Below are 23,474 nucleotides of genomic sequence, written 5' to 3'. Positions count from 1 at the left end.
GGCTGTATTCCTTGTAGCAAACCCGGGTACTCTCCCAATGTCAGTCAACAGATTGGGAGGTACCAGACCTAAGGCACCGAGAACAATGGGGAGTCGGACAACTTGGTACTTGGGATGCAAGCGTGACATTTCGAAAGTGAGGTCCGCATATTTGCCATGTTTTTCTCAATATTGTCAATCACATTAGTGTCACAGGGGACAGAAAATTCAATGATATAAATGATTTCATTGGATTTATCGAAAAGGACAAGATCAGGTTTGTTGGCATGGATTCGTCTGAGGCTGTAAATGGGCATAATCCTAAGATTTTTGTATTTATCATTTTCCATGACGCCGTCTACATATTCGGGGTTATACCATGGGTGGACCTCTGTGTCAAAACCACAAGCTTGGCGAAGACGGTAATAAAATGATCGAGCTACACCATCATGTCGTTTAAGATACTGTGATTGTGCCAAAGCTGGGCATCCATTGACAATGTGTTGGACAGTCTCACTGAATTTATTACATAATAATGGAGATAAACATACTGTGTTTTCAATGTAGAGCTAGGTTATCTGTAGATTTAACCCCGCTAAATTGAACGCGCAGCGTGATGTGTCAAATGTTAAATTTAGCGGGGTTAAATCTACAGGTAACCTAGCTCCACATTGAAAACACAGTATGTTTATCTCCTTTCTACCATGAATAAATAAAATGCGAAGTCTTTGGTGTTAGCAAATATACTGAGTGAAACGGCATGGGTTGAGTTCAGTGTTTTGAGTGGGTTATCGATCTGAATTACGGAATCACCGAACAAAATATGGTGCTGTATATACTCAAGCAGTTTGTTTACACCGTAATACTTCACTCGAACATATGACAGGCACTGAAAGCATATAAGCACGGCAACTTGGTAAGCTAACATGAGGTGGGCATCACTAAAGAAAACAAAGCAAGCTTTGCAAGGCTTTCGCTCTACATCGCGCGTCACCATTATGACGTCATGTCGCTCATTGTGATGCAAAAGATATAACGTCACAGTCGTATATAGAAAAGCGAGAAAACTCCAAGCTCTCTCTTGTCTCCAAAACGTAAATACATTCCCTTTGTTGATTCCTGTCGTGTTTTGCTGCACGAAATGTATTGCCACACATGAATACTGTAGTAACCGCATCTGTGCATTTTATATCCTGTAATTGTAGAAATATTTATTTAAATATGCCTTCCGACAAAGACTGAAATTAGTACTATTCTGTGAATATTAGCTTCCGCGGTGATGCGGCCGTCAAACCAGCTGTTTCAATCAGAGGGGTTTTATTGTGATTTAATAGCCTCTGATTGACCAATCAGAATCGCGTAAATTCCAAATTCATGGTAGAATCTACATTTCATATTGACATTTTGATGGAAAATCACACATTGACGGTTTCGAGTGGGAAGTGACTGGTCCTGATCAGCAAACAGAAAGCCTTCTGTTATTATTATTATTAGTAGTAGTAGTAGAAGTAGTAGTAGTAGTAGTAGTAGTAGTAACAGTAGTAGCAGTAGTAGTAGTAGTAGTAGCAGTAGTAGTAGTAGTAGTAGTGAACTACCCCTGAACTTTTATACATTATCTGTGAACAATTGACTGGGCGACCTAAACTACTAAATGTGTGACAACTTTCGTCCTCTTTCGTTATCTGAAGTTGACCCAACACCTCCCTAGTCGCTTGTACAAGCAGAGAGTTATACGGTAAAATGGCGGCTCGTCCTTTGAAGGCCTATCTCGCTGTATTTGGCGGAATGTTTGTGCATCTTACTCTTGGAACATTCTATACGTTTGGTAAGTTGGTATCTTAAGGTAAGTATTTGTAAAGATATTAAATTTTTAAAAGGTTTTCAACCTTCAACTTGGTTGACGTTCATTAGATACCTAGCAGTGAAAACACCTCATTCTGTAACTCTTTGTTTGCGAGTTGTGCAATGTTCGTTTCAAAGCGTAATTATGAACATATCATGTTTTTTTCTAGTGACATTTTTAAAACACATTAACTTCATATTGTTGATTTTATTTTTCTCAGTACATGTACATGTTTATGAGGTAGTTATTGGTGCGAGTGCGTGTTGATATGGTGGCTGGGAAGAACAATTGCAGTATCGTCCTGAGATATGGACACGATATAGCGATCTTGCAATGCAGCTGCAAACGAAAAAGTGATGATACGCAACGGCAAAACGATAGAACGACACAACATGGTGATAGCATGACAAGGCATCGTAATGACATGACACAACATGATGATAGCACAACAAAGCATCACTATGACATAACACAACATGACGATGACATGACACAACATGGTGACAACGCGACAAGACATCGTGATGACGTGACACAACATGGTGATAGCACGTCAAGGCATCGCGATGATGGACACAACATGGTGACAGCACTACAAGCCTACGCGATGACGTGACACAACATGGTGATAGCACGACAAAGCATCGCGATGATGTGACAGAACATGATAGCACAACAAGGCATCGTGATGACATGACACAATATTGTGATAGCACGACAAGGCATCGTAATGATGGACACAACATAGTGATAGCATGACAAGGCATCACGATGACATGACACAACATCGTGACAACATGACAAGGCATCACGATGACATGACACGACATGGTGATAGCACGACAAGGAATCACAATGACATGCTACAGCATGGTTGTAGCACAACAAAGCATTGCAATGACATGATAAGACATAGTGACAGCACGACAAGGCATCATGATGACATGACACAATATGGTGACAACACGACAAGCCATTGCAATGTCAAGATGCCACATGGTGACAGCACGACAAGCCATTGCAATGACAATATGTCACATGATGATAGCACGACAAGGCATCGCGATGAGGTGACACAACATGGTGATAGCACGACAAGGCATCCCAATAACATGACACAACATGGTGATAGTACGACAAGGCATCGCGATGATGTGACATAACATGGTGATATCATGACAAGGCATCACGATGACATGACACAACATGGTGATAGCACGACAAGGCATCACAATGACATGCTACAGCATGGTTGCAGCACAACAAATTATTGCAATGATATGATAAGACATAGTGACAGCACGACAAGGCATCATGATGACATGACACAACATGGGGACATCACGACAAGGCATCGCGATGATGTGACATAACTTGGTGATAGTACGACAAGGCATCGCGATGACATGACACAACATTGTCATAACACACCCACCCACACACCGTAGAAGTGGGAATATTTTTCTTTGTAGGAGCATATTACTTAGAAATTTATGTTTAGCAGGAATATGATGTGAGTGTGTAACCCATTGTCAACGATGAACAAATGCAAATCTCTAAACGTCGCCAGAAATACCATGGGCTCGAAGACACATCATGAATAGACCCATGAATATTGATTATCTGTGATCTTTGACGTTGTCTGTTTCCAAATATTTAAGTGCAACGTCCTTCCGCGGTGAACTGGGGAGCAACGGAACAATGCTGTCACCTACCCTAGATATGTCCTCCAGAACAAAGATATGTTACCGACCGACCCAGGTCAGGCCGACCGCGTGATACAAGGTTTTGCCTCATACCTCTGCGTCGTGTTTGTTTTCCATACACTGCGACGTGAGTAGTTTCAAGCACCACGAATATGGCCTAAATAAAGATAGTGATAAACATGGTGATAAACGACAAGGTATCTCGAGTACATGACGCAACATGGTGATAGCACGACAAGGCATCACAATGACATGCTACAGCATGGTTGCAGCACAACAAAGCATTGCAATGACATGATAAGACATAGTGACAGCACGACAAGGCATCATGATGTTATGACACAATATGGTGACAACACGACAAGCCATTGCAATGTCAAGATGCCACATGGTGATAGCACAACAAGGCATCGTGATGATGTGACAAAACATGGTGATAGGATGACAAGGCATCGCGATGATGTGACACAACATGGTGATATAACGATAAGGCATCGCGATGACGTGACACAACATGGTGATAGGACGACAAGGCATTGCGATGATGTGACACAACATGGTGATAGCACGACAAGGCATCGCGATGATGGACACAACATGGGGACAACACGACAAGGCATCGCAATGAGGTGACACAACATGGATATAGTACAACAAGGCATCGCGATAACATGACACAACATGGTGATAGGATGACAAGGCATCGCGATGACGTGACACAACATGGTGATATAACGACAAGGCATCGCGATGATGTGACACAACATAGTGACAGCACGACAAGGCATCACGATGATGTGACACAACATGGTGATAGGATGACAAGGCATCGCGATGAGGTGACACAACATGGTGATAGGATGACAAGGCATCGCGATAACATGACACAACATGGTGATAGGATGACAAGGCATCGCGATGATGTGACACAACATGGTGATATAACGACAAGGTATCGCAATGATGTGACACAACATGGTGATAGGATGACAAGGCATCGCAATGACGTGACACAACATGGTGATAGGATGACAAGGCATCGCGATGATGTGACACAACATGGTGATAGCACGACAAGGCATCGCAATGACGTGACACAACATGGTGATAGGATGACAAGGCATCGCGATGACGTGACACAACATGGTGATAGAATGACAAGGCATCACGATGATGTGACACAACATGGTGATAGCACAACAAGGCATCGCGATGATGGACACAACATGGGGATAAACGACAAGGCATCAGGATAATGTGACACAACATGGTGATAGCACGACAAGGCATCACGATGATGGACACAACATGGTGATAGCACGACAAGGCATCACGATGATGGACACAACATGGTGATAGCACGACAAGGCATCGCGATGATGGACACAACATGGGGATAAACGACAAGTCATCACGATGACATGACACAACATGGGGACAACACGACAAGGCATCGCGATGATGTGACACAACTTGGTGATAGTACGACAAGGCATCGCGATTACATGACACAACATAGTCATAGCGCCCCCCCCCCCCCCCCCCCCCCCCCCCCCCCCCCCAACACACACACATTTCGTAGAAGTTGGAATATATGGCCTAAATAAAGATAGAGAACTCTTGGTTCAGCGATTTATACTGCACCCAACTGATGGAACAGTGTACCAGGGTGTACCGACGTCGGGAGGTCAACATAGTTGGCGGTGGCAGCGTAATGATCTTTGAGTTCTGTTGGACTGTTTACAGCCACTGTATCAGCACAATTCGCATGGACCTATCACGTAAGATGCCTCTGTTGGCGTCTAAATCGCCAGATTCGAAGTCGATAGAACACAATGGGTAGAGAGGATCGGCGTGTACAACAGTGACATTCTGAACCACAGACAAGTGTGTGCACTGCAGGGCGTGTGGGCTTACATTTCCCGTTAAACAGTTAACTTAAGATCAGTACCCTCATTTCGTCCATCGCGTGACCATTTTGCATTGTCAATTTTTCGCTTTATCGCCAAGTCGTGTTGAATTATTGTCATGTTATGTCGTGTTATCATAATGCCGCTTCATCATATTGTCATCAAACTTCGTCCGGTCCTCATATTGCTTTCTCGTTGCATGTTATGGTTATTTTATTTGTGACTGTACAGCAATATCGCTATATCGTATAATGATATCGCAATATCGCAACGCACTTTGACTTTGTCGCGATATCGTGTGGCAATCTCATGGCAAATATTTGAGGATCCTCCCAGCTACCATAAGCTGAAAAAACATCCGGTACTACTTTGTCATCCGTTTGATTGGTTCGCTTCACGAGTTCTCTCCATACAGGTAATTTGACACCATACGTGACGTCATACCTTCGGAACAGCACCTCCGAGCATGACATGGACTACAGCGACAGTGTGTGGATATTCGCGACTGCAGCTGTAGGTCAAGGGTTATCTATGTTTCTCGGAGGTATCATCAGCAGAAGACTCGGTCTACGAATCACCGTCTTGCTTGGGGCGGGGCTCATGAGGTCAGTGGGCGTTTCTTATAATATGGATAGGCTCAAGAAGTGGATTGGTGGGACTCCAGCAGTGGTATGATGGGCGACTCATTAGGTTCTGTGGCAGGGTCGCATGAGGTTGGAGGGCGGGTGTCATAACTTGGTTGGGGTGGGGTTTCAGAAATTTGGAGGGCGTTTCGCATAAGATCTGTGGACACACCAGTGATTGATATTGAGAGCAGCGAAGGGGTGGTCGGGCTCGGTGATTTACCTGACAGCGTGACACCATACCTCAACGAGGTGGATCGTTGCTCACAATAAATCCCCCTTCCACTTCGGGGCAGGGGATGATTAGCACTTAATTATTCTGCCGTTGTCTGTAAGCCAGCTCCATCTACGTCTGTCTTGTGTCAGACAGAGTTGACACCACCTTCAACATCTCAGGCAGAGAAGTGACACTCCTCCTGAATTAGCCCTTAAAAAAAACCCTGCAACTAAATCTGTCCATATGAACAAAAAGGAAAGGAAAAAAATCACAAAGAAACCCAGGAATCCCAGGTGCCCATCCACAACTCTGGATATGGAAGTATTTCCATCGTCCATGCATTTGATAGGAGTTCTTCCTCCTCACGTTCCCGTGAGAGATCTCCTATTGAGCCACCATGATTTATTCACCTTCTATACTCCAATAGAATTGCAGAGGACTAAGGACTAATTTTAATGACGTTCAATTGTTAATACGGAATTTTAAACCGTCTGATTTATGTCTTCAGGAAACATACCTTAAAAGTACAGACAAATGTGATATTAGGCAGTATAACTGTCATCATTAAAACACCCAACCAACCACCACCCCATCCCACTCCAAACCACCCCCAGCCCCCACACACAAACCCCAGGTGACAAAGCAACTTTTGGTTAATATTTTATATATCTGTAATGATGATTCGAACACCTATTTACATACTCAGCACTTGATCTGTCATCATTTTCAAAATATTGAAGATCCGATTCAAATGTTTTCAGCTCAGCTCAATGCAATAGCCCATCAAACAATTCCTAAGTCTTCTGCAAATTCTCATATTCGCAAACAGTGGTTTACTAACGAATGCAAACGGAAAAGTACTTCCGCCGACATCTTACAGTTCATAATTGAGATCAAGCAAAAATTACAAATACCAAAGCAAGGCAATCTTATAAACAAGACAAGTGACAATCTTGGAGGAACTATGTTTCCAAATTAAATGCCCGTACTCCTATGTGTGGAACATGATGCAAAAAATAAAGGCAAAGGATCAAAGTTCTCTGTTCACCATCTTGAGGAAGGTGATGAGTTATTAACCGATAAATCAGACATTGCCAATAAAACTTGGTGCAACATTGGCAAAACATTCGTCATCATCCAGTTATGTCCATGAATTCATTAAATATCAGAAACAACAGGAAAAGAAAAATGTTAATTTTAACTCTGATAACGGGGAAGACTATAATAAAGTGTTTTCCTACCATGAGCTACAAAATGCCCTACGGCAAGCTCCCGATACAGCGGCTGGTGCTGAAACATCTGCCTAAATCACGTCTCGAAACACTGTTAGATATATTTGACCAAATGTGGACGTCAGGGAACTTTCCTCCTTCGTGGCATGATACCATTGTGGTCCCTATCACAAAGCCTGGTCCGGATCAAACAGATCCCTCAAATTACCGTCCTATATCTGTAACCAGTTGTGTCTGTAAAACCATGGAGTGAATGGTAAATAATAGATTAGTTTAGTTCCTAGAACCCAATAGTCTACTAACAAATATTCAATGTGGTTTCCGCAAAAATCGAAGTACTATTGATCATTTAGTACGATTGAAATGGTTTGTGAAAAATGCTATTGTTAACGAACAACATGCAATGTCAATATTTTTCGATCTTGAGAAAGCTTACAACACTCCCTCGAAGCATGGCATTTTAAAAGATTATCATGAGTTTGGTCTGAGAGGCCGCTTGCCACATTTTATATCACAGTTTTAAGCCGGCAGGCAATTTCAAGTCCGTGTGAGTTCAACCCTGTCTGAAAATTATAATCAGGAGCAGGGTGTCCAACAAGGAAGTATTTTGTCTGTTACTTTATTTAGTATAAAAATCAATAGTCTTTCAAAGGTTTTAAGTGATGTAGTAGATGGATCACTTTTCGTAGATGATAATAATATATCTTGTCGTGGTAAAAATATGCACACTATTGAGAGACAGCTACAATTATGCCTCAATAAAATTCAGAAATGGTCACTAGAGAATGGGGTATAAGACAAACTGTATCCATTTTTTGCCGCAAATATAAACCGCATAAGTACCCTGAACTATTTTGGCTGGTTTTCCTATTAAAGCTGGTAAGGAAGCAAAGTTCTTGGGTATTATTTTTGATAATCACTTAATATTTTTACCTCGTATGAAATATCTGAACACTAAATGTCTGAAGGCAATTGATTTGTTGAAAGTCGTTTCTCATTCAAAATTGGTAGGGGATCAGACAGCCCTCCTTCATTTATATCCCTCTTTCATCCCTTCCAAACTCGATTATGATTCAATCATTTATGGCGGAGCCTGTAAAAGCAACTTATAATTATTTGATTCTGTACATCAAGGCCTGAGACTTTGTCTTGGTGCCTTTAGAACATCACCAGTTGACAGCTTATATGTAGAGGCTGATGAGACATCTCTCACACAACGTCGAATTAAACTTTCATTGCAATATGTTTCTAAATTATACTCAAAGCCGTCGAATCTAGCATACAATTGTGTGTTTAATCCCATGTATGAAAATTTGTTTCAATCAAAACCAAAACTTGTTCCTCCTCTTGGGTTCAGAATTAAGCCACATATTATCGGAGTTGATATTGACCTGTCTACAATCTCACAATACCGGTTACTGTCTCCACCTCCCTGGCGACTAGTCAAACTGGAGGTAGACCTAAAACTAACTAACTTCAAAAAAGCAAACAAACAACAAACCACTAACCAGTTGGTCTATCAACAAGAATATGCCCAATTGCGGTCATAACATGATACCTATCGCTCTATTTTTACCGATGGCTCCAAGGATTGTGGCATAGTTTCAAGCGCCACTGTCATTGGATCAAAAACGGTGTCTTCGAGAATCTCAGATAATAGTTCTATTTTTACAGCTGAGGCCAATGCTATTCTTATAGCACCGGACTACATTCAAAACCAGTTATCTCAACAGTTCATCATCTTTTCTGATGCCTTGTCATGCCTTCAGGCAATACATAATTATTCTTCAGATCATCCGCTGATACTTGATATTTTAGAATTTAATAATGTTCTCGCCACTGCCCTATACGACATTGTCTTTTGCTGGTTGCCCAGTCATGTTGCAATTGCTGGTAACACTATGGCTGATACCGCTGCAAAGGCAGCACTCAACAAATCGGTAACACCACTTGTTGTACCATACAGCGATTACAAACCAATAATCAGATGCTACATCAAAGCCATTATGTGGCGATTTTTAATTGGGCAGCTGACACCAAGTCAACTTATTTTCCAGAAGAATATATCCCAATACCACTGATTATTTTATGTTTGTCCGTGAATCAGATGTCCACGAACCTTATGGGAACCTAAACTTTGGACTTAAAACCAACAAGCTCTGAAACTGCAAGATTTCATCCAAATACTCTGAAGGAGAAACAGCAGCCGAAAAAAGCGCTGCCAGTACAGGTATCTTCTCAATTCAATAACCACCAACCTTTGTACATCATTGCTAAGCTACCAGAAGAAGCAGAGGCTGAGGCTGAAGATAAATTTGACGCCTCGATACTGAGTGTGAAAACATGCCATCCTGTTGCGAGTGTGATATCGTGTTTGAAATTAATCACAATGTTCAATGACATGTACGAACGTAGCGTCCTAAAAGAGGAATAGACTCTAAACAGCATTAGGAAAACTTGACATGTTAACAGGCACACCTACCACAAATGTTGTTCGCCACCTACAGTAGCCAGTGACAGTGACGTAGAAAGAGTGAGTGAGTAAGTGAGTTGGGGTTTACGGCGCTTATAACAGTATGACAGTTATATTGCGGCGTGTCAGGTTAATGTTGGAGGAAAGCACGAAGTGATGCAGTTCTCAAACGTTTACCTCATCGGTGAAACCCACGAGCACGGGTATGGTGCTGACAAACCTAGAAACGTAATTCGAACCCATAATCATAGGTTTCTGGCATGCCCAAGAAACGCAACTCTGCACAGCGAATAGTTGCGCCTTAGACGACTGGGCCGACCGTGCCCCCGACAGAGACTGAGTACTGACCCGATTGGATTACATGTAAGAACATACTCTGAATCACTGTCATATATGTATACTGGCTAAGAATACTAATGGTCGAAGTTTTAGATGGATCAAGAAGAAACTGCAAATGTGTTGGGGTGAACATTCCTTGATCGATTGGTTATAATTTAGCCGTGGATCGCTGTTCAAACATATTCAGGATAATGCAAGAGCGATAGATCCCAATATGAGCCCCGATGTTCTGTCAACTGAGATTAAAGTGTGTATGAAGCCCATTCAAAGGTGTCAAAGACATATTATCTCATGTCTGAGATTGGAGACTATGTCAGTGGTCCAGCCAATGAGGATCATTATGACCAAGAGACGGACTCTGAATACTATTCTGTATATTGTAACATGTTACTGTAAGGTTCAATCAGGATATCGACCAATCTTATATAGTATCATGTATATGGTGGAGGGAACTTACTAATTTCATTTTTTTTATGCCTTCATTTTCATTGACTGAGTGTCAGGTCAAATATATCTCGAGTAGCCTCCATGGCACTACAAGACAAACGTTCATAAATGGTTTCAAAATTAATCAAATATTGTATTATATAAAGTATTCATACATAAACATGATGTTGCTGTCAACATATGACATTAGTTCAAATTCTAGCTGATTTGTAGTGTTATCATACATTAACGACACTGGAAACATAACAATCATTTAGTCGTACAAGCGAGTATTTAGTCGAGTTCATTACAATTATTGGCACGAAGTGGTTATAACACTGGATGTACATTGCTGTAGATAGATATGTTTTAGATTTCATGTAGCCATGAGACAGAGTATAAATCTAATCATCGAGAACATACCGTTTATTGTCGAAAGGACTTAGACTAAATTATTAACAGCTATGCTGAAGTTTTGAAGGTTCACTCACTGAAATCCTTTCATGTTAAGTGATTCTACTTAGAAGCCTGAGTTGTTGTTTTTTTCATTTTATAAACTCCCTTGGCAGTCTCTTACCCTCTAGGAAACGAAATTTATTTAGGGCCTCAGGCCAATAAATTCTTCTTTCTTCTTTCATTTTGCCAAGGTATTGGCTTTTGAAATGCGGGAATGGAGGGATCATAGCTACTTGTGACACGAGTCTCCATGTCAGCATAGGAATCTGCTGTCACTACCTTAGTAGTTGTCCATAGCTTTCTTTTGTAAAGTGGCAGTGAAAATGTGATGGACAGAAAATCCTACATACACTAGTTGATTCAGAAATAAAGTTGCATTTTTTAGGTGAACAGTCACTAGATCAGAAATATTTTTTTAATTCTTCAGATATGGGTATTCAGCAGCATTTTCTGCATGGTGTAGCATAATTGAACAACTGTACATTTGCATGTTTCCGTAACTCACCATGAAAAGGCTACACACAAAGTTGTTTGCTGGTAGAAAAAAGGTCTGTTCGTTTCATGTCTTGCTTCCTTTCGTTTCCGGGTATTGAAGTAAATCTAGGGTTTAAGCTAAGCAGTATTTCTGAATCGATTTAAATTGTGACTCTGTGATGAATTTGTACCAGTATCCAGTGACGCATTGAGAAACTTAACCTAAAGTTGCCAGTAGAGAAGGATATATATTTCTACATCTTACTGTCCAAACATCTATTTTCGCTTTTTGACTGACCGATTTATTTTTTTCATCATCAAGTAAATATCATACCCTCGAAGGTTGTGGAACATAACAGGAATGAAGAATCTATATCTATTCCCAGTTTTATCACACACGCAATGAAATTTGCTGAAACATCTCTGTAGATGATAGCAGGTTTGTACTAAGCATGATCTGAAAATGACTTCACAACAGAATCCAGGTGGTTTATGCTTTTGATAGACAGGGGTGTGAAAAGACTCAGGGTTAGGGCCTACAGCTACTGAATTTCCTGATAATGGATTCAAAATCTGCTACTATGACAAATGTAGGAACACGGAGTTGAGGTCGAAGTCTGAGTAAGGCATGACAACCGGCACTTCTCCAGGGGTTTTCTAGCAATTAGATTTGACTTGAAGGACTCATCAGCATTGTATCACAAATGGCAAACTGTTAGTATGTGCAAAGACAATATCTCAGACTAACCGTACTCAAACCGTAAATACACTGTCACCGTCCATCCGAAGTATCAAATGAGATAACTTCATGTTCAGACACGTAAAACATTGAAAAAAATAAGTGTTTTTATTTTCAAACAGCTCTGGCGTAACCTTCACGTACTTCACAATACAGCATTCGTACATCGGAGTCATCTTGACGTATGGTCTCATGGTTGGTCTTGGGGCGGGCGTTGCCTACTCACTACCCGTGTCATGCGCAATGAAGGTAACTTTGTAGGGAGATCCCACCCTTTTGTATGTAGAGAAGAGTGTATGTATTTTGTTGCTTCAGCACTATGAAACTATTTCTTATGTAACGGAACCTCATAAAAGTTCCTATACTTCTTTACTGGAGCTTTAAACAACATCTTGGTTTCGAGTTGCCCCCTGAGGTCGCAGGATCCGCTACTGATTGTTGGCCCCATCTCTCGACATTAACCATAAGCGGGTGTTTTAACCCGATCGTACATTTCTTACACCCTCATAAGTAGCGTCTCCCAATTAAACAAAAGACAGATTTGTCGTTCTTTCCAGTAGCTACTTCCGGTGCTTCATTACCCTGCTACTGCACATGTTATATTTCTATAGATGACTAAACGAGTGCCTATGAGATGCCGTCTTTTTACAACGACAGTAAAACAATATACATGTACGAGTCTCTTCCAGCGTGTGTGCTGTTGCATCTTTTTGTCACATGTATCATGTATGTTGGCCTTTGACTTGTACTGAATCATCTGTATTGTTTTTCTAAAAGGTAGTTATCGAGCGAAATCGAGGAGTGATAAAATAATAAAACCGGCATCTAACGGGGACAAGTGTAATGATGTATTTAGCACTCCCTTATATATCATATTGTATCAAATGTAAGCTGAAAAAAGACGTAGGTCGGCGTGTGAATACAAGATTCGTACCTGATGATGCGATCATGGACGGCAACAACAGTAACATCACTAAGATAGAAACATCTGCATTCAACGGAAAATTTTGCTTCATAATATCAAACTGCGTGTAGCTGAGGTGAGCCCCGAGAGATTCATACGCTCTTATGTGTAATGAACTTTAATGTCGTAAGTACACGAGCCCATGAATCTTGTGGTGATATTTTATCTTGATGTTTGATTCTTTGTGATCTCTATGCTGTCACAATGCTTGTGATACTGCACCATGAAAGTATGTCAACCTCTCTCTTTCTTAGGCACATTACTGCTCACGGACAAATTCAAATAAAATATGGCAACCACTGGAGTTTCACGAAAATGTGTATGTGATAGTTGTAGAGTAGATGCAGATGTTTCGTCTGGGAGAAGAGTAGACGTTGTGTACAGTAGCATATCTAACATATCTAAATTCGTTTAAATATCATTTTTCTTTGTTTAATTTGTTAGTTTGAATATGAGGATTTTCTATAAATAATCGAGTTGGACCAGACATCTGAATATGACGACGAAGTAATGAATGTCTACATGAGGAAGACAACGTAGGTGGAAGGTCGTGATTTGAACCACTGTCCTGTGTTGCCAGGTGTGGATTATTATTTTATTACAGGTTACTGAAGCTTAGCCGGGATACATTATTTCTGATCAAACAGCAGAGGGGATGATGTAAATCCGGCTGGGGTCCATGCAGGTAGCAAAAGTACAGTAAGTCCCCATGGACCCTAGCATGGTGATCTACCTTCAGCTGCTGGCGATCTATAGCCTTTTTTATATTGTGCCGTAATTTATAGTGATATCTTTTTATAGCTGTTGACTAGTTTTACATATTAATCTGTGATATTCTAGTGATTTTACTGTCCATCGGGGACAGGTTTTAATTTAGCAAAAATATATGTATTAAAAAAATGTATAATTTTTCGTCACGATATGGCTGAAATATTGCCAATTTGACGTAAATCATTAACTCACTCACTCACTCACTATTTCTGACCATACTAACTTTCTCATACTCACCATTCTTGATATTGTTCTTTGCAAAGTGGTTCCCGGAACGAAAAGGCATGGCAGGTGGCCTAGTGGTGGCGGGGTTCGGGGGAGGCGCGTTCATATTTAACCTGGTCCAAACGGCCTTCATCAACCCAGGCAATCTGTCACCAGATTTGCAGGTCAATGGAGAAAAGTGTGTACAATATCAGTAGGATATACTTTAAACTTGTACTTACTCTTCCTATTCGACATTCTATGACAAAGCTGCATGTGTTCTCGATAGCCTCATTGTGTGATCTTCTTATTGCCTAATTACATGTCTGCTTCCAATAGCCGTTTTGAATGAGCTTCATATAACCTAGTTGCATAAGCTTCATATTGCCTAGTTGCATATGTTTTTACAGGCCTTGTTTAATGTCCTTCCTCTACTTCGTATAGCTTCATATAACCTAGTTGCATATGTTTATACAGGCCTTGTTTAATGTCATTTCTCTACTTCCTATAGCTTCATATAACCTAGTTGCATATGTTTATACAGGCCTTGTTTAATGTCATTTCTCTACTTCCTATAGCTTCATATAACCTAGTTGCATAAGCTTCATATTGCCTAGTTGCATATGTTTTTACAGGCCTTGTTTAATGTCCTTTCTCTACTTCCTATAGCTTCATATAACCTAGTTGCATAAACTGCATATGTTTATACTGGCCTTGTTTCATGTCCTTCATATAGCCGAGTCGCATATACTTCCTCTACCCTAGTTGCAATGTGCTTCCTAACGGATCATGATGCATGTTTTATGTAAAGTTTCTGGTATCTGTCGGGGCTTTCGTTACTTTTGGTATTTGACCATCTAATAATATGAAACTGGCTTCAGTTGCTGTCAGTGGTTTTATTTCAACATGTGATGGAGACAGGGTTCTCTTGTAAACGTTCCTCCAATCAGCGGTTTGTATATCCATGGTTGCAGATACTTCACGCAACCTGAGCTCCTGGACAGGGTGCCGTGGGTGTTCGTGCTGACTGGCGGGGTATACGTTGTCATGCAACTCGTGGGCGTGGCCGCGATGCGAGAGCCCCTGTTGCAGGAGGTATGTGTTGGCGGTATCACAACTTTGTTACAAGTTTGTTTCTTAACGCCGCACTCAGCAATATTCGAACTATATATACTACCGTGGTCTGTTACATGGAAACTGGATCCTACAATCCAGTCGTCGATATTGTGAGTAACAATCCACGCCTTTAGGGGTTAGGGGAACAGTGCACGTCTTCACAGCAACATAAATGTTTTAACATATTTACGAAATAAACATATTATGTTTTCAATGTAGAGTTAGGTTACCTGTATATTTAACCACACTAAATGTTTAGTTTAGTGCAGTTAAATCTACGGGTAACTACCTCTACATTGAAAACACTGTATGTTTATCTCCATTCTACCATTACTAATTAAAACGCACACTCTTTGGTGCAAGCAAAAGCTGCATGGGTTGAGTCCAGTGTTTTGAGTGGGTGGTCAATGTGAATTACGGTTTCACCAACAACATCCTTAAAAAAAAATATTGCGCTGTACATGCTCAGACAGATTGTTTACATCATAATATACTCTTCAAAAAAAAGGAACGCGGGAAGGATATTTTTGGCCATAAAAGCAAACTTAGCGGACCAAGGGGTACAAAATGAAAAGGTTTAATGTGATATAGTGTTGGTGACAAATTTCCCGGATCAAAATGATCACAACAAGGCCATTAGTTGGGCAACACGTACGATTCGTAAAAAAACGCACCCAGTGCATTAGCAAAAGGGTCATGAAGCTGCACGTAGTGCACGTGCATCAACACTATGAACAATATTAAAGTGCAGGGATTTTGAATGCTTGGCATCAGGACAACGCTCGACCACATACAGCACGGATCACAAGAGCCTGTCTACACAACAACAACGTTGATGTTCTCCCGGATCCCCGGATTTGAACCCGATGGATCAAACGTCAAACATAACCCCAGACGTTGCAGCAGTTGGCTTTTGCGTTGCAGGCCGAGTGGGCTACCAGTCCCCAGGATGTGATTCGCATATTCGTCTCTTCCATGGGCAGGAGATGTCAGGCCGCTATCGATTCTAACGGGGGAGATACGCGTTATTGATGGTTGTTGACCTTCACCTTGAACATTTCCTATGTACCGATAACTGAGATGACTACAATCACCAAGTCATCTACATCATTGTGGCGTGAAATACCTTGTATGGTTCCCCGAATTTATGTATATATTCTACCTCACACAAATCTCACTCGAACATATGACTAACTAACATGAGGCGGGCACACCTAAAATAACTATGCAAGCTTTGCAAAGTTTTCGTTCTACACCGCACGCCACCATTATGACGCCATGTCGCTAATTGTGACGCAAAAGATATGACGTCAAAATGACATGTGTTGAGTCCTGTGCTTGTTGATCTGAATTACGGAATCACCGACAACAGCCTGTAAACAAAATATGGCGCTGTATATGTTCAAGCAGTTTGTTTACATCGTAATACTTCACTCGAACCTATTACCGGCATTGAAAGCATATAAGCACGGCAATTCGATATGCTAACATGAGGTGGGCACCCCTAAAGAAAACTAAGCAAGACTTGCAAGGCTTTCGTTCTATACTCCACGTCACCATTATGACGTCATATCGCTCATTGTGACGTCAAAGTCATATATAGAAAAGCGCCAAATTTCAAGCTATCTGTTCTCAAAAACTTTCATTCTCTTTGTCGATTTCTATCGTGTTTTTCTTGCCCAAAATGTATTGCCATACATCCTTTGAATATTGCAGTAACCCCAACTTTGCATTTTGTAACCTGTGATTGTACATATAATTATGTAAATATGCCTAGCGATAATGATTGAAAAAGTACTATTCCTTTAATATCAGAGGGGATTTAATATCCTCTGATTGACCAATCAGAATCCAGTAATTTCCTAATTCATGATAGAATCATTGTTTAGAAGTGTGTTGTAATGGTTTTGGGGCTGTTTGTTTCAAATGTTTGGTGAACCCACGAAGTAGTCCTGAGGAGGAGTGGGTTTGATAATGATATATGACTGCCCATGTTGCAGTTCGTTTGTAAGTTTGTTTCCCCACTGTTGTCGGTGTTATTATCCACTGAACAGTTACGTTTAACATTTCGTCCTGAAAACCATACCCAGGAAATTATTACTCAGAAATATCGTGTTACTGGCGGACATGTTCATGTTCGTCCTTTATCTCGTTAGTCACCTTTCACTCCCAATTCGAGATCTACTTTGACATTATCTTGAGAACCATTTGGATTTTCTCTCAAAATACATTGTCATAAGCATTTTGAAACTGATGGTTTCTAGGTTCTAAATGGCATTGTGGTTTTAAAGACAGGATTGAGAGTTACGTATGTATTTAGTAACTGAAACAAATGAAAAAGTATATTTTTCGCGTCCATTTGGCTGGCGCATCTTTACGTTGACAGACACGAGAGACTAGTAGAGATGACGCTGACGACTGATAGGCTTGACCGTCAGATGCACTGACGTAAACACACACTTTTCTAGATGTTTATGTTTATTTGTTAAACTTTCAACTGAGTTTATACTTTCTTAGTTTACTACAGAAATAGAACCTACTGCAGACTTTGCCTTGGGCAGTGACAGTGAGGAACAAACAACGAAGGAAACGCCTACCGAGGGCGTGTCGGACAGTGCCAACAGCAGCGACCACGTCCAGGGCTCTAGTGAAAGTGAATTGTAGGTATACGCTCCTCACAGGTTATTGCCATAATCACACTAAATGAATGAATGTTTGGAATACAAGATGTTGCATGTTCCTGATTTTTTCTTCTTCAGAGGAAATTGAGGAATCGTTATGTCACGTGGTGACCACATTAGGATTGCTACATAATTGCCTTGCTGATTGATCAGGGTTACAACATGCAAGGCCTCAGAAAAATCTGTAAAAAGTTACATTTGGACTAGTGGAGGACGTTTCGACAAAACGATCTTTCCCATTTATGAAGGCAAAAACCACAGTGCTCAAAGTATGAATTCTCGTAAATAGATAAATAAATAGATAAATAAATAGATAAATAAATAAATAAATAATGAAAATAACTATTGGAGCATAAACGCAATAAAAAGTGCTTGGATAGTCAATCAAATCTACCGCAATGACCAGTGCTGTATGCTTGTATCTGTATTTTAATACTGTAATTGTTTAACATATTTCAAATAAAGTTACAATTGTTTTCTCCTCGCTAATCATGCACCCTCTGCACTGATGTAACATTTCAAAAAGAGTGTTTAAGTCAGTATGTACGTCAAACGTTACAATGACTGATATTTGATAAGCTCAATTGACTTTATTGTACAAAAGTTTGCCTTTTCAAGTAATGTGTCAATGTCCTACGAATGACCTATGCAGTGTCTTAGGTCTTGTATATATTAACATAATGCTCAACGTATCTCAGGAGCAGACAAGCCGATGACCTGTCCCCGCTGCAAGTGTTACGGACTCGGGCCTTCTACACCATTTGGCTGTGTTTCCTACTCAATGGACAAGGAGTCGTGTTACTGTCGTCTCTATACAAGGTAAATGCATATGATGTGAAAAGCATTTCAGGAAATTTGCAAAAGATGGCAGTATTTGTCTGTATTATTGCATTTATGTATTGGCTTTACAAAAGACGTTCATTGTTTCCCAGGACTATGGGCAGACATTCATCGACAATGACGTGTTCTTGGCTGTCACTGGCGCCTTCGCTGCTGTATTCAATTTCTCAGGGCGGATGTTCTGGGGCTTTATAGCAGACCGGTTTTCATATAAAGTAGGTGACGAGCATGTGAGAGTGATACACTCTTATGTGTCTATGTTTCATAGTGTGTGGAATATTTAAGTGATAACAATATATTCCTCAAATAGACGTGCTACTTATATGTTGTAAGATGTGCAGATTACGCGTATAAGTTTTAATATGTAGTGCCCAGACAGCAATGATGAATCTCTGTGTGGGGAACAAATTCAGGTAAAACCTTAAAGCATCTCCACTTGACATAGGCGGGCTCACTTACGATGGTTGAATAAAAGTTCGAAACCCTACATATTGCGTAATAGTGAAAATGCTTTTGTCGACATCATGTCACAGAGGTGTATCTACAAAGGCTTGAGTTAACTCAGCAACTTGTTTGCTGTGACAAGTCGGTATTGAATTTTGAATAATGACAAACTTGAGTAATGTGCAGTGACCAAGTGCTTGGTAAAAAGGGTTCAACAACAAAGCCATTAATTAAGATATGAGTACAACACTGGAGAATGATACCCTCCCCATGCCACTGTAAAGAGATGGGCAGGAGTTTAAGCGTGACAGTGAGAGCCTTGAAGACGATCCCCGACCTGGATGGCCTGTCCGGTCAGCAACACTAGAAATGATTCGTAGAAACCACAATATGGCGATGACTACACGGAATGACTGCGAATCATGTTGCTAGTTCAGTACACATTCCCCAGAAGAGAGCCCATTCCATTATCATAGACACATAGGCAATGGCGAAATTATCAGCTCATTGGATTCCAAAGATTCTGACATCTGATTAATATCGCTCCATGCACAACGTGTCTCTATATAATCTGGCTTTATAATTTGAAACTGGCCCAGAAAGGTTCTTACAACGGTTTGTGACTACGGATGACACCTGTCCAAAATAACAATCAAACCAGTGGAAGCATTTGACATCATGCCCACCACTCAAGAAGGCAATGACGGTCCCATCAGCTGTCCAGGTAAAGGCCACCATGTCCAGGGTTGACGGTTTTCCGAAAGGTCGGACAAAGAATAGAGCATAATATGATGTACATTTGAGACAATTACTGGATGAGATTAAGACTAAGACACGTGAGAAGCTGAGAACAGGTGTGCTCTTCCCTTAGGACAATGAGCTAGTTCACAAGATAAGTCACTGCCATAGCAACAACCCTCAAAGAGTGAGTCTTTGAACTTCCTCCGCCCCCGACTCTGGCTCATGCAGACTTCCATGTGTTCCCCGGCGTGTAGAAAGTTCTAGCAGGAACCCATTTCGACTCGAACGGTAAAGTCATAGCAACCGTGGAGAACCTTTTTCGGCAGCCAAAAGAATTACTTCCGCATCATTGGCAAAGGTGTATAAATGTGGAATGGGATAAAGTTGAAAAACAAATGTTTTTTAAATTCTTTAGGCTCAGAACTTATCAATCACACCTCGTATGATGGCATAATAAGTGGGATGATACGTCAGGAGTTATCTACAAGACTGACTGAAAGGAGGGATGACTATTTCAAGGATCAACTTTCTCTTTATGTCGAGCAATATTCCAGCAGTTAAGGTCTTCTGTGTCTACATTTCACAACTTAAGAATAATTAACTTGACTTTGCATGTGTTTGTGACGCGTGCAACTGGTAGGGCACAATACACTGACATGATCACCTAATCATCATGGAAAGGATTTTGTCGTTTTTATTCCTAAGACGTGTATATCACTTAAATGGTAGCACTATAATCCCCACACAAACATGATTTATCTATTTTCTAAGATGTATATTTCTTACTTGGTACCATTACATTCCCCAGATAGCCATGCTGTGTCTGTGTACCTCTTTCTGCTCCCTGATGATCACCTTCAACTCCACGAGACTGGGAGGGAAGCCCCTGTTCTTCATCTACGTGTGTCTTCTGTACGGGACCCTGGCGGGGAACTTCGCCTTGTTTTCCGTCGCTGTGGCGAGATCGTTCGGCCAGACGCACTATGCTATCAACTACGGCCTGGCATTTACGTCACAGGTACGCAGTCCTAGATAATCCATAAAATCAAACGTTTATTCGCTACATGAAATGATATGAAAATGCAAAATCAAGTCAATATTATCCGAAGCCAACTCATAGCGACCTTCAAACCGAAAGATACTGTTTTGTGTATTTCGCCATTGTACACACAATTGAAATTGACTGCGCAATGCGATTGATGTAAATACAAGCGACAAATCCCTTTACAAAAGGGTACTAATTTAATTGAAATACCATGTGGCACTAGCAAACCTACTGCAAGCACGTCTGTTTAACGTGATACCATAAGAACAAGGATAAACATAAACTAACCCATGTTGTAAGAGTTATGTCAAGTTGAATGTTACCATCACTCAAGCGAATATCAGAAGCCAGCTTAACATGCTGTTAATAGGGTGTATCCAGCCTGGGATGTTGGCAGAATATGACGATACTGATGCTGATTCCGAATACTGATGTTGCTTTGTGAAAGAATTGAGATGAAGTTCAAACGAGTTATAATGTCGACCTTGTCAGGACACGGGAACCGATAGCCTGACATAAACAACTGAGTGGTCTAATTTTCTTCTCTGAATCATTTCCATTACCTTGAAAACCAATGTGGCATTGATGCAGATGAATATAGTATTTCGTCACCCAATTCATTATTGTTCATTATAACACCCGATTGTTATTGGACGGTAAATATCCTGTATTACACTGACAGAAGTCATATTTACTAATAATTTCATAACTGCAATATATTTACTAAGCTTTTTACACTTTATAAATGCTTGTATGTTGGCCATTCTGCACTCCCGGTTGACAGCTGTTGAATATGGTTTGCAAAATCACAAACAATACAGGTGAAAGATAGCATAGTGAGTTGCAGTGGCATTTTAAGAACAGGTTAGATCACTCGGTTAAATCGGTGAAATTGTTTCCTGAACCGCCCCTACTCATAACTCTCGGTTGCACTATTCCGACTTTTGGCTTTTGGTTTGATGAATCTGAAGCTCAGGTTTGCAGAACCATTGAACGGCGAAGATATTGTGTGGATAAAGGAGTTTTGAGAAGCACGAATATCTAGGCTCTGTTTGTTTTTATCTCTCTCTCTCTCTCTCTCTCTCTCTCTCTCTCTCTCTCTCTCTCTCTTACGTTTTACATCAGCATCCGTTGTCAGGAACTGACTATCTCTCTATTCCAAAGTAGACACAATTTATTGATAACAACTTCTTTAATACTGTAAATGTTATGTTATGCATAAATTGTGTCTACTTTGTCATCCGTCAACTTCAAAGTAATGTCTATCAAACAATAAATGTCCAATGCAATTCCCTGTTTTTGCGGGTGGCATGTGTTCCCGTGTTTTTCAGGTGAACAATTAACTTCTCTTTGCATGTGTTTGTGATCGGTGCATCCTGTGGAGCCGAATCGTATGCTCTTTAAAGGGAATAGACCAATCGCATTTCGAAGTTCAAATGATGTTATATTTTCAGTACGTATGCATGGAACTCTTTGAGCATGTCAATAAACATATCTGTGTGCTGTTCAGGTCGTAACAGCGCCACTTGGGGCCATCTTCGCGTCTCAGCTCAAGACACAGATTGGCTGGTTTGGTCTGTTCAGCATGATCACCGGCTTCACCTTCCTGAGTAAGTAGGACCGTTAGAATGTGATCAAACATCATTATGACACCATGAGTTCCAGAAGTAACATACAAAAATACAATGAATTATGTTTCATACCTAGAGTTCCCTGCTGAAAGAGAATAATTGTATGGTGTGTTTTCGTCTTACTAGATTCTCATTTTTCCCCACAGTTTCAGTATAGCAGCGATCGTTCAAATAACTCGTAACTATTTATGGTTTTACTGACAGAATGTGTGTGGATAGTTGCTCGATAAATTGCAGACCGCTACTAACATACATAATTAGCTAATTTTTATTAATAGTTTAATTGATTTTTGTTCAATGAGATATAACCTATGTCTTGATTGCATCTTGGTTCATCTACAGGTCTGCTTCTGACCACGACGTTCAACGTTAAGAACAAAAAAGGGAGGAATATTTGAAGCGATAAAAGAATACCAAACCAAGATGTGGCGTTCATCGACGCGTGTTTTACAAAAACTGTCATCAGAAACAATTGATCAGATAACTTCTATGCACTGCTGATGTATTAAATTATTCCGCTAATATAATATTGTATCCTGTTATATGACAATTTGCTAAACGACATAAAATGGAATTTAAACAAATGGAACGAAAAGCTTATTACACACAAGGACAGTGGT

The 23,474-nt window shown here is 40.5% G+C and overlaps 1 protein-coding gene across 1 annotated transcript; it reads left to right on the top strand.

Annotated features, from left to right (window-relative positions):
- The first annotated feature begins 1,692 nt into the window (after positions 1 to 1,692).
- LOC139448241 (apicoplast pyruvate carrier 1-like) lies at positions 1,693 to 23,419 on the top strand. The gene is made up of 11 exons (XM_071229763.1): positions 1,693 to 1,804; positions 5,854 to 6,043; positions 12,540 to 12,666; positions 14,416 to 14,555; positions 15,331 to 15,451; positions 17,990 to 18,132; positions 18,852 to 18,972; positions 19,086 to 19,208; positions 20,987 to 21,196; positions 22,734 to 22,833; positions 23,197 to 23,419. Exons 1-11 carry the CDS (start codon positions 1,720 to 1,722, stop codon positions 23,250 to 23,252), a joined length of 1,416 nt encoding a protein of 471 aa, XP_071085864.1. The 5' UTR covers positions 1,693 to 1,719; the 3' UTR covers positions 23,253 to 23,419.
- Positions 23,420 to 23,474: the final 55 nt, after the last annotated feature.

The sequence above is a fragment of the Haliotis cracherodii genome, unplaced genomic scaffold, assembly GCF_022045235.1.
Source record: "Haliotis cracherodii isolate W230 unplaced genomic scaffold, xgHalCrac1.p SCAF_7, whole genome shotgun sequence".
NCBI lineage: Eukaryota > Metazoa > Mollusca > Gastropoda > Lepetellida > Haliotidae > Haliotis > Haliotis cracherodii.
Note: the sequence above shows the minus strand (reverse complement) of the source record. Positions and strands in the feature narration are given on the sequence as shown.

What these genes read in the sequence shown, in the direction of transcription:
- LOC139448241 (XM_071229763.1), top strand. Translation starts at nt 1,720, where the DNA reads ATGGCGGCTCGTCCTTTGAAGGCCTATCTCGCTGTATTTGGCGGAATG. An exon ending in CCGTGTCATGCGCAATGAAG is followed by an intron (nt 12,667 to 14,415) that starts GTAACTTTGTAG and finishes TTCTTTGCAAAG; the next exon opens with TGGTTCCCGGAACGAAAAGG. An exon ending in TACTGTCGTCTCTATACAAG is followed by an intron (nt 18,973 to 19,085) that starts GTAAATGCATAT and finishes ATTGTTTCCCAG; the next exon opens with GACTATGGGCAGACATTCAT.